Source organism: Podarcis cretensis (assembly GCF_951804945.1).
Source record: "Podarcis cretensis genome assembly, chromosome: 9".
Taxonomy (NCBI): domain Eukaryota; kingdom Metazoa; phylum Chordata; class Lepidosauria; order Squamata; family Lacertidae; genus Podarcis; species Podarcis cretensis.
Window position 1 is genome coordinate 5,465,937 of NC_137178.1, and position 16,915 is coordinate 5,482,851.

A 16,915-nucleotide genomic window follows, 5' to 3' on the forward strand; every position below is an offset into this window, starting at 1 on the left:
GCTAAAAAAGCCAATGCAATTCTGGGCTGCATCAATAGGAGTATAGCATCTAGATCAAGGGAAGTAATAGTGCCACTGTATTCTGCTCTGGTCAGACCTCACCTGGAGTACTGTGTCCAGTTCTGGGCACCACAGTTCAAGAAGGACACTGACAAACTGGAATGTGTCCAGAGGAGGGCAACCAGAATGGTCAAAGGCCTGGAAACGATGCCTTATGAGGAACGGCTAAGGGAGCTGGGCATGTTTAGCCTGGAGAAGAGGAGGTTAAGGGGTGATATGATAGCCATGTTCAAATATATAAAAGGATGTCACATAGAGGAGGGAGAAAGGTTGTTTTCTGGACTTCCGGTCGGCGCCAGCGATTAATGGCGGACTTTTCCCGGAGCTCCGGGAGAAGCCTGTTCCGTGGGTTTGGGTCCTGCAGCTACGGCGAAGCGGGGACCCTTAAAAATTACAGGTGGAGAAGCCTGTAAACAAGGAGGCTCGGCGGGTACCATTGCGATCCCTCCGGACTGCGAAAGAGCCTTTTTAAAGGCTCCGGAACGGTGTCGGGGGGAGCGCGGTGCTGAGAGCCGCTACCCAGTCTGTGGAGCGAAGCCGCATCGCCATTATCGGAGAGCGCTGATTTCTTCTGGCAAATTGGATTTGAAAGCATCTACTCGTGAGTAGGAGTAAAGGCTTAAATTGGACTCTAAATTTAAAAGATTTACCACCACGGGAAAGGTACAAAAAGGAAGTCTGCCTTACCGCACTGTAGTTAGAAGAAAGCAAAGAGAGTACTAAGCTGAAACCTTTGAAGATTGCATTTGAATAACAAATCCATTGTTCAAGTAAGATTTAACCCCCTCGCTTAGCGGGCAGGAGCGGTGAGGGAGAACTGTTACTGAGCTAAATAACCTGCATGAAAGGAGAGAATTGAACTTTACCCACTGTCTTTTGTATCCTGGGAACGGACTGCTTTGTAAGAAGGGAAAAAGAATTCTGAACTGTCAAAAAAGTGAGCCTGAAAATAACTCTGAAAGATACAGTGTTGAGAACTTTTACTTAGACTGTTATTTAATTGTAACTATTTTTTAAAAAGTGCTGGAACTGGGGTTTCTTTCTCCCTTGAAGAAGAGATGGGGGGGGACTTTGAGACAATATATCTTTTGTAAAAATTGTGAATGCAAGTTGGGAATTCCCCCCCCCCTAGAGGAGACTGTAACTTTGTGGGAAACAACTGAGCAACTAGAAGCTGAGCCACTGGAAATTTACTAGTAAAAACAAATCTAGGAGTGTGAGACTGACCTTGGCCTGGCTGATAGTGGCATGGCAGATGGTAAAGGAAAAATAGAGCTGGCTCAGGAGAAAACCCTCAGATCCGGCAAAACTTGCAGTACTACACAGCAAAGAAGGGCCTCAGTGATAGGAGCAGCTGCGGCCTCACAAATAAAATCTAAAACTATGTCTGCAGAAGATGCTTTGACGAAAGCTCTTGGAAAAATAAATGAATCTCTGGAACTTTTAACGAAACAAGGGACTGATACAAGTAAACAAGTAGCTGAGATCTCAAAAAAACTTGACCTGAATACTTCCAGTTTAAAGGAATTGGGAACTCAAGTGATTGCTAATGCCCAAAATATTGGGAGGCTTTTAGAAGAATCAGCTACTACTCAAAAGATTGCTGAGGAGGCAAAGGAGATTGCAACTGAAACGCAGGGAAAAATACCACCGGTTGTAAAGAAGCTGGCGGACCATGATTTATCCTTTGCTATGATAGTCCTTCAAAGGAGGGATCGCAACTTAAGATTGAGATTCGTGCCAGAAAGTGAGCAGGACAACTTGGTGGACTTTCTTACAAAAGAATTTTCTGACTTTTGGCAAGAGGGCCTGCAGGGGGAGGAGGTCAAGATTGTGAGTGCATTTAGACTTGGAATAAGACAAAAAAAGAATAAGCCAAGAGACTGTTTGATTTCTTTGGGATCAAAGGAGGAAAGAGATAGAATTTTAAATTTGCACTATCAAAATACATTGCAAATTGAGGATTCTTTCGTGGAGATCTTCAAAGATATTCCTAAGCCCATTTTAGATGCAAGAGAGGATTACAAAGATCTGGTCGTGCTACTGAAAAAAAGCGGAATCTTCTTTAGGTGGGAATTCCCCCAAGGCCTATCTTTCAAATACAGAGGAAAGAAAGTCAGAATAAAGACACCGAGTGACAAAGATAAATTTTTGAGAGACCACGAAGAGGACCTGGTGAAGGAAGCGGAATCTGGAGAGGAGCCTATAACATCAGGAAAAGGACTACTGGATCTAGCAAACCTATCATTTGGATTACAGCCACCAACAGAGGAAGAGCAACGGTTGGGAGCAGTAGGAGGAGTAAGTAAATAACCCCATCATGGCTCTGCGACTATTGAGCTGGAATTGCAATGGCCTGAATATTCCTCGGAAGAGGAAGAACGTTTTTCATATTTTACAGAAACAATTGGACTTGATTTGCCTGCAAGAGACACATGTGATAAGAACACATAGAAAACTACTTATTAATAAGAAATTAGGACAAGAATTTATTTCATCTGACAGAGTGAAAAAAAGAGGAGTGGTTATATATGCAAAGGACAGATTGATGCCGAAACAAATATTTAAAGATGAACAAGGAAGATATTTGGCAATTGAAATTCAAGTTCAAGGTCAGAAATTTCTGATTTTAGGAATCTATGCACCGAATGAAGGCAAATCTGAATTCTTCAAAAAGTTGCATGAGACTTTGCTGGATTATATGGACTTCAACGTAATCTTGATGGGAGATATGAATGGAGTTGTTTCTACAAACATGGATAAAGCACAAAGACAAGTAATTTCTAAGGACGGAAGACTACCAAAAACCTTCTTTGAAATGACTGACAATATGGACTTGGTTGATATTTGGAGATTAAAAAATCCCCTTGAAAGAGAAGGAACCTTTTTTTCTGAATCCAAAATTACCTGGACTAGAATTGACCAAATATGGGTTACTAGAGGACTGGCATCGGAGATAAAAAAAGTGGAAATCTGCCCAAAAACTTGCTCCGACCATAACGCCGTGAAGATGGAGATGAATCAAACAACAGTTGGCACTTTCAGATGGAGGATGAATGATACATTATTCAGAGACAAAGAATTTTGTAAAAAGGCCCAAAAAACATTAAGAGACTACTTTGAGATTAACATGAGGACCAACGTGGAAAAAAGAATAATCTGGGACGCAAGCAAAGCGGTTATGAGAGGTTTCTTGATACAACAAAATGCAATAAAAAAGAAAAGCCAAAATGAGAAAAAGGATAAGATCTTAGAAAAAATTAAAGAAGGAGAAAAGAAATTGAGATCAAAACCAAAGTCTCAGGAGATCTTGAGAGAGATTAAATTACACCAAATTCAATATATGGAACTGATGAATCAAGAAATAGAATGGAAAATTAAACAAATGAGACAGAAAACGTTTGAATCTGCTGATAAATGTGGGAAACTTTTGGCTTGGCAATTAAAGAAGAGACAAAAACTAAATACAGTGACAAATTTAGAAGTGGATGGAAAGAACATTAATAATCCAACTGAAATTAGAAGCTGCTTCCAGAGATACTTTAAACAATTATACGCACAAGGGCCACAAAAAGACATTGACATAGAACAATTTCTGGAGAAAAATGGGATGAAGGAAATTTCAAGTGAAGACAAAGTGCTTCTGAATCAGAAAATAACTGAACAAGAAATAGAAGATGCCATCCAAAACGTGAAACTGGGCAAATCTCCGGGGCCTGATGGACTGACTTCCAAATATTACAAGGCGTTAAAAGAATGGCTAATACAACCTTTGAAGGGAGTCTGTAATGAATTTCTTGAGGGGAAAGAAGCACCTGATACGTGGAAAGAGGCTTTTATCACGCTTATACCGAAGACAGAGACTGGAAAGACTCAAGAACTACCGCCCAATTTCTCTATTAAATGTGGATTACAAAATTTTTGCTGACATTTTAGCTAAAAGACTGAAAAAAGTTTTAATGGGGGAGATCCATAGGGACCAATCGGGCTTTCTCCCGAGAAGACATTTATCAGATAATGTAAGGAATATAATAGACATTTTGAAAATGCTAGAAGTTAATATTAACACAAAAGCTGTTCTGATATTTGTGGACGCGGAGAAAGCCTTTGACAATATTTCTTGGACCTTTATGAAGAAGAATCTCCATGGGATGGGGGTAGGCCAAGGTTTTGAAAACGGTATAGGCGCAATTTATTCTGAACAAAAAGCAAAGTTAATAGTAAATAACGTAATTACTGAAGAGCTTAAGATAGAAAAAGGGACACGTCAGGGGTGCCCAATTTCCCCACTACTTTTTATTTTGGTCCTGGAGGTTTTGCTGAACATGATAAGGAAAGATCAGCTGGTTAAAGGGGTTTAGGTCGGAGCGAGACAATATAAATTGAGAGCATTTGCAGATGACTTGGTACTTACATTACAAGAGCCGGAATCTAGTACGAAAAGGGTTTTGGAAATAATTCAAGAGTTTGGTCAAGTGGCAGGATTTAAATTAAATAAATTTAAGACAAAGGTACTAGAGAAAAATCTAACAGTAAGAGAGAAGGAGAGGTTTTAGACTGAAACAGGTTTAACTGTGGTTAAAAGTGTAAAATATTTGGGGATTAACATGACAGCTAAAAATTTGAACTTATTTAAAGATAATTATGAGAAATGTTGGAACCAAGTGAAAAAAGATCTAGAAATCTGGTCAAACTTGAAGCTTTCCTTGTCTGGTCGAATAGCAGCTATTAAGATGAATGTATTGCCTAGAATGTTATTTTTGTTCCAAACATTGCAAATTGTTGATAAGATGGAGTGTTTCAAGAGATGGCAGCGAGATATCTCTAAATTTATCTGGCAGGGCAAAAAACCCAGAATAAAATTTAAGATTTTAACTGATGCAAAGGAAAGGGGGGGATTTGCCCTGCCAGACTTGAAACTTTACTATGAGTCAGCAGCTTTCTGCTGGTTGAAGGACTGGCTGCTTCTTAAGAACACAGACATTTTAGATTTGGAAGGTTTTAATAATTTCTTTGGGTGGCATGCATATCTGTGGTATGACAAGGTCAAGGTTCATAAAGGCTTTAAAAACCATATTGTCAGGAAAGCATTGTACAACGTTTGGATTAGGTATAAGGACCTACTGGACCATAAAACTCCAAGGTGGCTCTCATCAATGGAGGCAAAAGCTGTGAAAAAACTTAATATGGATTGTATATGGCCGAAATATTGGGAAATTCTAGAACAGGAGGGTAGTAATTTAAAACTGCAGAGTTTTGAGAAACTAAAGGATAAAGTGCGAGATTGGTTTCACTATTATCAAATTCTAGAGGTATATAAGATGGATAAGAAAATTGGCTTCCAGATGGAGAAATCCAAACTGGAAACAGAACTGTTAGAACCCAATACTAAGAATTTATCAAAAATGTATAACTTGCTGCTGAAATGGAATACACAGGATGAAATAGTCAAATCAGCTATGATTAAGTGGGCGCAAGATATTGGTCATAACATTATGTTTGCTGACTGGGAAAGGTTGTGGACCACCGGTATGAAATTCACGGCGTGTAACGCCCTGAAAGAAAATATTATGAAAATGATTTATAGGTGGTACATGACCCCAGTCAAGCTTGCAAAAATCTACCACTTGTCAGAGAATAAAGTGTAAAGAAAGTGAAGGCTCATTCTTCCACCTCTGGTGGACGTGCCCAAGGATTAAGGCTTTCTGGGAAATGATATATAATGAAATGAAAAAGATGTTTAAGTACACTTTCCTGAAGAAACCAGAGGCCTTTCTCCTGGGTATGGTCAGCCATGTGGTGTTAAAGAAGGACAGAACTTTATTTTTGTATGCCACAACAGCAGCAAGGATCCTTATTGCAAAGTATTGGAAGACATCAGATCTACCCACTCTGGAAGAATGGCAGATGAAAATGACAGACTACATGGGACTCGCAGAAATGACGGGCAGAATCCGAGACCAGGAGAAAGAGACAGTGGAAGAAGATTGGAAGAAATTTAAGGACTATCTTAATAAATATTATAAGATTAATGAATGTTAGATTGACATGGATTTAAAATAACGTGGTTTTCAGAGACGACGAGTATGAAAAAGAATGGAAGTGGTAAAAAAATATTTGGGAAATAAGGGTATGGATTTGCTGATGGGATAATGAAATTAGAATACAGAACGGTGAGGTATGAGGAAGTCGGTGAAACTAGGTTGAGAAAATAAGGTTTGAAAGTTATACTTGTTGTCTTTGTGTCTGTTTTTATTGTTGTTGTTGTTGTTTTTATGTCTTTATTGGAAAATTTAATAAATATCATTTTTTTAAAAAAAGAGAAAGGTTGTTTTCTGCTGCTCCAGAGAAGCAGACACGGAGCAATGGTTCCAAACTACAAGAAAGAAGATTCCACCTAAACATTAGGAAGAACTTCCTGACAGTAAGAGCTGTTCGACAGTGGAATTTGCTGCCAAGGAGTGTGGTGGAGTCTCCTTCTTTGGAGGTCTTTAAGCAGAGGCTTGACAACCATATGTCAGGAGTGCTCTGATGGTGTTTCCTGCTTGGCAGGGGGTTGGACTCGATGGCCCTTGTGGTCTCTTCCAACTCTATGATTCTATGATTCTAGGTTTAAGCAGTGGTTGGGTGGCCATCTGTCATGGATGCTTTAGCTGAGATTCCAGCAATCCAGGGGGTTGGACTAGATGATCCTTGGGGTTCCTTCCACCCCTCAATTCGAGGATTCTAATACCTGTCTTTCATGAGAAATATAAGTGACACCTGATTGGTTGTGTGTTTCACCCTTCAAGTGTTCCATGTGAATCTCCATTGCCGTGCCTTCAGCCGGAGGTAGCACATGACAAAAGTGTAAAAGGATTTGGCTATCAAGCCTTCAGCCCTACTGCACGCTCACCTGGAACCAAACCCCATTAAATTCACCTGGAATTGACTTCTGAGTAAGCACGCATAAAATCAGAGCCAGAGTTTCTGGATTTCAAGAGAGCTGTTGACACTACTTGCTGCTTTTCAGAATAATGAGCGCTTAGGTTTAATAAACCAAACCAATGTGTTGCCACTGTAAACTCTGTTATATATAAAAAAGAGCCCTGTTATATAAAGAGCCGGGGCCTTCTCAACACTGGCCCCAGCCTGGTGGAACGCTCTGCCTCATGAGACCAGGGCCCTGCAAGATCTGATTTCTTTCCGCAGGGCCTGTAAGACAGAGTTGTTCCCCCTGGCCTTTGGCTTGGAGTCAATTTGATTCCCTCCCCCTCTTTCTTTTTTCCTTTCTCCTCCTGTGATGAGGCTGCTTTTTAATGTTGTATTTAGCCTAGTTTTTAAAGTTGTATTCCTATCAACTTGTTTTTATTATTGGTTGTTAGCCGCCCTGAGCCGGGCCTTGGCTGGGGAGGGCGGGGTATAAATAAAAATTATTATTATTATTATTATTATTATTATTATTATTTTGCAAAGTGCTAATGGATAGCACAGGAGAAGAAGGCAAGCAGGGCCACTCCATCATCTGCACCGAGAAGCCAACTGCCATCAGGTTGCTGCCTGCATCAACTGTCACTGGTGGTATCCATTCCATCAGGCTGCAGAGGAAGGGAAGTGGGGCCACTCTGTCAGCTCAACTGCAGAACCAGCAGCTTTTGATTCCTCCTCTTCCTTGAACTGTTTCATGCCAGCTGGTCATTGTGAGCCCTTTGCAGCTAAGCCTTAAAAGTGTGCTATTTTTCTTGACCTCTGGAAGTCTATTTTGTCTGAAGAGTAGGGTAAAAATGCTCTTAAGTCAGGGTTTCCCAAACTTGAGTTTCCAGCTGTTTTTGGACTACAACTCCCATCATCCCTAGCTAGCAGGACCAGTGGTGAGGGATGATGGGAATTGTAGTCCAAAAGCAGCTGGAGACCCAGGTTTGGGAAACCCTGCTCTAAACAAATAAATAAGAAGGTGTGCCTGTATTCACATTTTTCTTCCAGCCTCCAAACCCCTTTTGCATTTGTGTCATGTTTTTTAGAGTATACATGTCAAGTCAGGGGCAGACTTACTGTATTTTTTGCTCTATAAGATTCACTTTTTCCCTCCTAAAAAATAAGGGGAAATGTGTGTGTATCTTATGGAGCGAATGCAGGCTGCGCAGCTATCCCAGAAGCCAGAACAGCAAGAGGGATTGCTGCTTTCACTGCGAAATATTCTGAGATTCAGAATATTTTTTTCCTTGTTTTCCTCCTCCAAAAACTAGGTGTGTCTTGTGGTCTGGTGCGTCTTATAGAGCGAAAAATACGGTACTAATCTTTGTCAGCTGCCCCGGGAGCCTTTTCAGCGGAAGAGCAGCATAAAACTGCTGTAAATAATAAAATCCATTCTTCCCCAGCAATGACCTCTTGTTCCCCTTCCCTTCCCGGTATGAGTTATCTCTAGAATTGCCCCCTGGCACTACAGGGTAGCTTTTAGGTACTTGCATGATGAAAGGAGGTTGCACAGCCGACCAGAATTAATTTGCAGGGCTTGCCTCCGCAGATCTGTATATTATGAACGGTGCAAATGTTGCTTAGATCAGGAGTTAATAGAGATGTATCAGGACTTGGGAGCCTTAGCTAGGAATCACTCAGCTGTATCTCTGGGGGCAAAGACCTGAAAATAAGTGGAGCTGCTGCAGTATCAAGGTGGGGAGAACCTCCTGAACGTACAGCATGAATTGCAACGATAAAATTATCGCAGAGCTGCACTGGCAACATTGCAGAAAGAGTGCTTGGCGTGTATATACGTGGGAATGTTATAATTATTGCTGCATTACAGTCATACCTCGTGTTGCGTTCCGCTCGTGTTACGGACTTTCAGCTTACGAACACGGAAAACCTGGAAGTGTTTACTTCCGGTTTTGCCGCCCGCACATGCGCAGAAGCAATCTGCATGCTTTGCACATGCGCAGAAGCAATCTGCGTGCTTTGCGCATGCGCAGAAGCGCTTGATTGCGCCACACACGTGTAGAAGAGGCGCTCTAGTTGCAGACTTTTCGGGGTGCAAATGGCACCCCAAAACAGATTAAGTCCACAACTAGAGGTACCACTGTATTGTGATAGGTCTTAATATATTTTTACGGCTCATGGATTTTCTAGGCTAAATTAAAAATGGGTGGGAGGTAGGGAAACCAGTCAGGTGCCAAGCCCACGCCTGGGGCACGATGAATGAGCAGAATATAAAACCTCCTAACTTGTATATAAAGATTCTAACTTCCGTGCCCTGTGCAACTCCAAGAGGCACCTGAGTGCCCTAGATTTCTTGCCATGGTCTCCCTGGGCTTTTGCCTGGCCCCTGATTATAAGTCTGGATTTACTGGCATCCCTTGAGTTGTATCCCAGCGTAACCCCGTGTGAAAGCCAAGACAGAACAGTGACACAGGAAGCCAGGCTGTTGTGAGAGCTGCAGCTGGTTCCAGCCACGAAAGAGGCCGCCAGCTATTAACTGTGATCAGATCCTGGGCAGCTTTCATCCTTTCTCAGGTAGCACAGGCTAGATGGGCTAATTAAATGCTTACGGCACGACATATCAAATTTTTCTGTGCTTGGTCCCATCTGAAACCCTTTTGTGAGCCGTTCCCCCAAATGCACCCCTGCTAATACCCCTGCTGCATTCCCAGCTAGCTTCTCCTGAAAGAGGGGGAATGTCAACCCAAGCCTGGGAATTTCTGTCCCTTTCTGTTCCTCTCCTCTTAAGCTTGGTTTCATTTTTCTTTTCTTTTCTTTGTTTCATTGGGGAGGATCTGCTGCAGTCTGCAGCCTTAGGGAAATGTTTCAACTCGAAGCTGGAAAATGCATTTTAAATGCATTGCGGTCAGTATCAGAATTGTAGCAGAGGCGGATTTAAGGGAGTGCGACAGGTTTAGTGGCACGGGTGCAGAGCCTCAGGAGCGCTGCAACTAAGATGTGGAATGGTAGGTGAGAGGTGGGGGGAGGCACCAAATTTTGGCATCACACAGGGCACTGTGGGAATTTGAGACCCCAAAGTACTGCCGCTGATTTTAGGTTCCTGGGTAACCTGGTGTTCTGGAGGTATTTCCCCTAGTCATAATCAAAATAATTTGCTCTAGCTGACCGGGCAAATAAGCCTTACACTAACTGGTTGCTCTTTCACTCACTCCCTTCAGTATCTGTGTGTCCATGCAGGAGGGCATTGTGCTGTTTGACGGGCTTGTTTGAACGATTTAGACCTGATTTATAAAGTATTCTTTGCCTCGGTGTTACTAACATCTGGGCAAAAGCTGTGGTGAAATTCCTGTAAATATATTCTGTAAGCATGGATAGCTTTTTAATCAGTTGGGCCACTTCCTTGGCTGCCATCCTAAAGCTGTTGGTAGCTGGAATCCATTATTTCCACTCCCATATGTTGTTCAGTGCATTTCTGCAAGTGAAGATACCTCCCTCCCAAAAAACAAAGAATGAAGCTCTAACCAACCGTGGAGTGAAATGCCCCCCCCCTTTTTCTCCAGGCCCACCCTCCTCCTCCTGGTACCCCTTTGCTTTTGATTTTCCCCAGAAATATGGAGGTTGACATTAACCTAATGTTCTGGTTTTGTGACGCCACAATAGGAAATTTCTTCCATTCATTGGTTGTTGTTTTTTTGTTTGCATAAAATCAAAGCAGTTTTGGAACTGCATGTTTGAAAAGATAGGGGGAAGCTTTCCACCACATCAGAGCTACCATTAACCCCCCCCCCCCATCTGCTTATTAAATTTTGTAAAAAGTTGATCCCTTTATTCATATGAGATTCTGCATGTTATGATCACGCAGGGCTGTTACGGGCCAAAATGTGGGAAGGTTGCATGCAAACCAACAGGGCAAAGATATCATCAGGAAAAAATGGAAACAACTGAACCTGATTAAATTGTCAGTGGTGTTGAGGAATGGGGTTAATTATCTAGAAGAAATAAATAATGGAGTCTGTTAAAAGCTTGTGTGAAAAGAGGTATTTTAGGTGGTGGTGTAGACTGCTTTGTTATAAAAACATGAGTTCAAGAAAGGATAGCTATGAATGAAAAATGCAAAGAACAAAATGTTATTGGCAGTTGAAATGTGTGTGAGATTCCATTATAAAAAGGATGCTTTTCTTCTTTTTTGATGTATACTATATAATAAAAATAAAAATAAAAGTTTATTTATATCCCGCCCTCCCCAGCTGGAGGTTTTTGTGTGTGTGTAATATTTGTTGTATGCTCTATTATATTTGTGTGTGTGTGTGTGTGTGTTGTATTTTTATAAAAATGAAGTTTGATTATTTAAAAGAAAAATCAGAAATTAACCTGAAGTGGCATGTTGCGAGTGGGACTAGATTCCCTTGGGGGTCTTTCTCCCGAGCCTTTGAGTCTCACCTTGCCCCCTCAGCACGGCCAGCCACTTGCGATGATTCCTCTTAACATTTGCCTTCTGCAAAGCTGGAGGTTATTTCTTGGAAAGTTGTCAGCTCTCTCCTGCCGTGACTCAGGGATTTATTCCATAATTCTCATGGGCTCATGTTTTAATCATAAATCTTGCGTTGGAAGAATTAGGTCACCAGATTAGCTTAATAGGAAGCTTCAATCAGCAGCATATCAGTTAAGGAGAAATGGTATTTTCAGAGGCAGATGTGGAACGATTAAGGAAGCGCCCCCAGTGCCCTGCTGCTCAGCACTGTGGTTTGGGCGGTCTGTAGCATCCTGCTGTTCTCCCCACCGTCTGGGGAATTCAGTCAGTGATATGATGGGTAAGGTAAAGGTAAAGGTACCCCTGACCATTAGGTCCAGTTGCAGACAACTCTAGGGTTGCGCTCTCACCTTGCTCTATGGGCCGAGGGAGCCGGCGTTTGTCCGCAGACAGCTTCCGGGTCATGTGGCGAACCAGAGCAGCGCACGGAAACGCCGTTTGCTTTCCCGCCGGAGCGGTACCTCTTTATCTACTTGCACTTCGACGTGCTTTCGAACTGCTAGGTTGGCAGGAGCTGGGACCGAACAACGGGAGCTCACCCCGTCGCGGTGATTCAAACCGCCGACCTTCTGATCGGCAAGCCCTAGACTCTGTTTAAAGCATATATTTAAAGCATGAGGATTGTGCAGATAACACTAGCAACGGGAAGCGGGAGGATGTGCCGGGATGCATATTTCATCCTGTGTACCGCAGGAGCAAGGGACGCGGGTGGCGCTGTGGGTAAAACCTCAGCACCTAGGACTTGCCGATCGCATGGTCGGCGGTTCGAATCCCTGTGGCGGGGTGAGCTCCCGTCGTTCGGTCCCAGCTCCTGCCCACCTAGCAGTTCGAAAGCACCCTTAAGTGCAAGTAGATAAATAGGTACCGCTTTATAGCGGGAAGGTAAACGGCGTTTCCGTGTGCTGCTCTGGTGCCGGTTCGCCAGAGCAGCTTCGTCACGCTGGCCACGTGACCCGGAAGTGTCTGTGGACAGCGCTGGCTCCCGGCCTCTAGAGTGAGATGAGCGCACAACCCTAGAGTCTGTCAAGACTGGCCCGTACGGGCAGGGGTACCTTTACCTTTTACCTTACCGCAGTAGCATTTGATCTGAGAGATGACTTAATGGACACAGCTGTGTGGAGTGTGATATACAGTGGTGCCTCGCAAGACGAAAAGAATCCGTTCCACGATTCTCTTCGTCTAGCGGTTTTTTCGTCTTGCGAAGCAACTCCATTGACGGCTTAGCGGATTAGCGCTATTAGCGGTTTAGTGGCTTTTAGCGGCTTATCAGCTTAGCGGATAAGCGGCTTAGCGGCTTAGAAAAAGGGGGGGGGGAAAGGTCGGTAAAACTCGCAAGACATTTCGTCTTGCGAAGCAAGCCCATAGGGAAATTCGTTTTGCAAAGCGCCTCCAAAACGGAAAACCCTTTCGTCTAGTGGGTTTTTCGTCTTGCGAGGCATTCGTCTTGCGGGGCACCACTGTACATAGAATCATAGAATTGTAGAGTCGGAAGGGACCCTAAGGATCATCCAGTCCAACCCCCTGCAGTGCAGGAATATGCAGCTGTCCCATATGGGGATTGAACCTACAACCTTGGCGTTATCAGCACCACGCTCTAACCAACTATCCGTGAGATGTATGTTGGGAAACAGAGTGGAAGCATATCAGATATCAGCCCCTGCAGTTGATGGGCACTATGAGGATCCCATATTGGCCAAACTTTGATATAAAGACTGGACTGAGCCTGGCCTTCTGACCTTCTCTGGCTTCCAGTGTATTATCTTCTGTTTCTCGTGGGTCAGGCATTTCCAAAAACTAGTCTTTGGAGTCCTGGTTTGGAAAGCAGGAAGCTCAGATCTGGATTTGTGTCTGGCAATTCCCAACATGACCCAGATAGGTAATGGTTTTGTGTCGCCTTAATCCACGTGAGAGTGGAAGCCCAGGGCAGGCTGCCCACAGATCTCCAGTTACTGTTACCTGTCGGTCGCCAGCCAAACATTGTGAGGAACTTCAGATGGAGAGCACAATGGAAGCAGCCATCCTTTGTTCTCAGTGGCTCGTATCTAGCAATTAAGGGCTGCGGAGCAGGAGAAAGGAGAGGAAGAGAGACTGGGAAAATGGACGTCGCTCTCCTGGGTATCTTGGCCAGTAGCCACAGATGGACCTGGGGTGAAAAAAGCATGCAGCCCCACTTGAACTAGATCCACCATCAAAGAAGGCAGAGAGATCCAAACGCACAGGGGAACCAGTTCTGTGTCTCAAACGGCAATAGCAAATGTTGAAGCATTTTGGATTTGGGGACAGATTACTCGCACACAAGGAAAGGTGGCATGACCTTGGCAACACCATTCAAAAATGCTGTTATCCTCCTCTTCATTTGTTCCTGACACCATCTGTTGCTCAGAAGCTCTTTTCCCTTCCAAACTGTCCTCCAGCGCTCCCTGGTTGACCTTGCCGTCCCAATTCCCAGCTCTGCACTCGCCGTTCTTCGGCTTAGTGTATCATAAAGGGATTTTGGGGGGAAAATGATCCTCAATTGTTCCAAACTGGGTAGTGGCCTGAGGTCAACTGGCGTTGCCAATCCCTTTCTGAAAGGGGCAGCTCTGGGCTGGATTTGCGGCTTAGTGTGGGGGAAATAAATATGAAGTGCCGTCCGCCTCCTTAAATTGCTTCTGTAGCATTGTGCCACAAGGCTTTTCTACTCATTGTTTTTAAAGCAGCTTGCACCTGACTGCATCTCTGTTCCAGTGTCCCCTTTCATTCTCATGAATGCTCTTCATTCTCTCTTTTGGCCCACTGTCATCCGTTACGAGCATTTTGTGGCTGCTGCAAGCATTATAGATATTTGGAGGCCTGATGCCACCACAAGAGCTGTTCTTCATGACTAGGCTTTCTGGGAACCTTGGTTTCCTAGCCTCTTGTAGGTCCTTGGCTTTCCCTCTTGATTTCAGGGATTGCTTACTGTTGACTTGCCTCGCCATATGCAATCAGCTGATTGGCTCTGGGAGCGTGCCTTCAAAGTCCATATGGAACAAGCAGTTTAGATCAGGCTTCCTCAACCTCGGCCCTCCAGATATTTTGGACTACAACTCCCATGATCCCTAGTTAGCAGGACCAGTGGTCAGGGATGACCAAGGGATGTCAAGCAGAGGCTTGACAACCATATGTCAGGAGTGCTCTGATGGTGTTTCCTGCTTGGCAGGGGGTTGGACTCGATGGCCCTTGTGGTCTCTTCCAACTCTATGATTCTATGATTCTATGATAGGAATTGTAGTCTCAAAACACCTGGAGGGCCGAGGTTCAGGAAGCCTGGTTTAGATTCTGCCGGGGGGTGGGGCGAGCCACTCCATTCATAGGAAGTGCATTGAATCCAAATTGATGGTTTGTTTGGAGCAAGTGGTTTGGGAGAAAGTGAAGCCCTTGGCTGCCATCATAGGGAACACTCCCAGAGAGCAGCTCCACGTGGGATTTCCCCATCAGTGGCTGTTAGCTGACAAGGAGCCCTGATTTTGCAAAGCAACCATTAGGAGCTCAGTTGAGGCTCCCAATGGTTCCTTGGTTGCTGCACCCATTCACGTACCACTCCTGATGTCACAAATTGGGACCTGTGTCAGACCTATACAGTCATACCTCGGGCTAAGCATTTTCGGGTTGCACTCCGTGGCAACCCAGAAGTAACGGAACACGTTATTTCCGGGTTCCATCGCTCGCACATGCGCAGACGGTCAAAATGACCTCACGCACATGCCCGGAAGCGGCGAATCGCGACCCGTTCATACGCAGATGCGGGTTGCGTTCACTTCAGGATGTGAACAGGGCTCCGGAACGGATCCTGTTTGCATCCAGAGGTACCACTGTATAGTCCCATGGGCTAGAGATTCCCCCTGCTGCTCTTCAGGACCTATTGCAATTTCAAAAATTGATTCCCACCACCCTCGTGTATTCCTTTGTTTTAGTGGTCAGGGTATGTTGGAAGCTGCAGCCTGCTTCCAAAGCATAGGAGACTTAGGAGGAAGGCAGGGACTCCAGACATTTCCCTAGTTGGTTATTCTGTGATTTGGAATCGGAACTGTTGCTTCTTTCCTCCCTATTACTACTACCTTACTGTGGATTTCTTATGCTTACTTCTGCAGGGATTGACAGCCGATACAACGAGGGCTGCCGGGAACTGGCAAACTACCTTCTCTTTGGCTTGTACAACCAGAGCAACAATGAATTTGAAAGATCGGGGTTTCCTGAAGAGGTCCTTGACGGTAAGGGAAAGTGGTGCTGTGTGCTATTTTAAGATGAACACTCAAGGGGCCAAATAAGGCTGGTCTTCTTTCACTTCTTTTGATATCGCCTCCTTTGAGTCTCTCCTTGTGTACTGTATGCAAGGAAGAGGCTAGGCAGTTTATTGCTCCTGGTTCTTTCCTAAAACGTCTTTGTGGATGTTGATACAACCCACCCTCTTCCACTTTGCTCCCACGGGTATTCCATTTTATTTAGTTAATTGTTTTTATTCGTGGCATTTCTGTGTTGCCCCTTAACCGAAGTTCTCTGGATAACATACATTAAAAATGGTTAGAATGTAATGGAGACAATTGAACGCAGGCAGGCCTTAAAATATAATTTTTTTTTGTCAAGACACCAGAATCCATTCAAAAGCCCAAGGTAAAGGGACCCCTGACCATTAGGTCCAGTCGTGACTGACTCTGGGGTTGCGGTGCTCATCTCGCTTTATTGGCCGAGGGAGCCGGCGTACAGCTTCCGGGTCATGTGGCCAGCATGACTAAGCCGCTTCTGGCGAACCAGAGCAGCGCATGGAAACGCCGTTTACCTTCCTGCCAGAGTGGTACCAATTTATCTACTTGCACTTTGATGTGCTTTTGAACTGTTAGGTTGGCAGGAGCAGGGACCGAACAACGGGAGCTCACCCTGTCGCAGGGATTCGAACCACCAACCTTCTGATCAGCAAGCCCTAGACTCTGTGGTTTAACCCACAGTGCCATCCGCATCCAGAATCCATTCAGAAGCCCAAAGATCACCCCAAAAAGCCTGGGAGCACTAACTTCAAGGTGGACTTGGGGCCACCAGTGCAAAAAACGAAATGCAGCTGCTCCGCCATGAACTTTTTGGGTGGCCTTGAGCAAAGAGCTCCCTTGGGTTGTTTCCTATATAACTGCCTCCTCCACCTCCTTTGTAGGTGATTGTGCCAGCCTGGGTACTACATGTGATTTTTACACATGCCAGCACATACCTTTTGAACATCATAAAAGGAAAATATTGAGTGCAATATTTGGAACGGCCTGTTCCATATTTTGTCATTTAGAAGGGAGGGATCACAAGGACTTAAAACAAAAAAACCAAAGTCCCTGAGTTTGTTTTCCTTTACCCTCCCCATCTCTTTTCCCTTTTGTGTCATGTATTTCCAGTTACCATATGGAGGGCAGA

The 16,915-nt window shown here is 44.2% G+C and overlaps 2 protein-coding genes across 2 annotated transcripts in view; one reads left to right on the forward strand and one right to left on the reverse strand.

The window, feature by feature from the left end:
- LOC307224190 (kyphoscoliosis peptidase-like) overlaps positions 1-16,915 on the reverse strand; it is a 281,232-nt gene that overhangs the window by 185,188 nt on the left and 79,129 nt on the right. The window lies entirely within an intron of this gene.
- DNAAF9 (dynein axonemal assembly factor 9) overlaps positions 1-16,915 on the forward strand; it is an 83,531-nt gene that overhangs the window by 12,399 nt on the left and 54,217 nt on the right. The window contains exon 3 of the mRNA XM_079990727.1: positions 15,616-15,735. Coding sequence (XP_079846853.1) covers positions 15,616-15,735 — 120 coding nt within the window. The remainder of the gene's footprint in view (positions 1-15,615; positions 15,736-16,915) is intronic.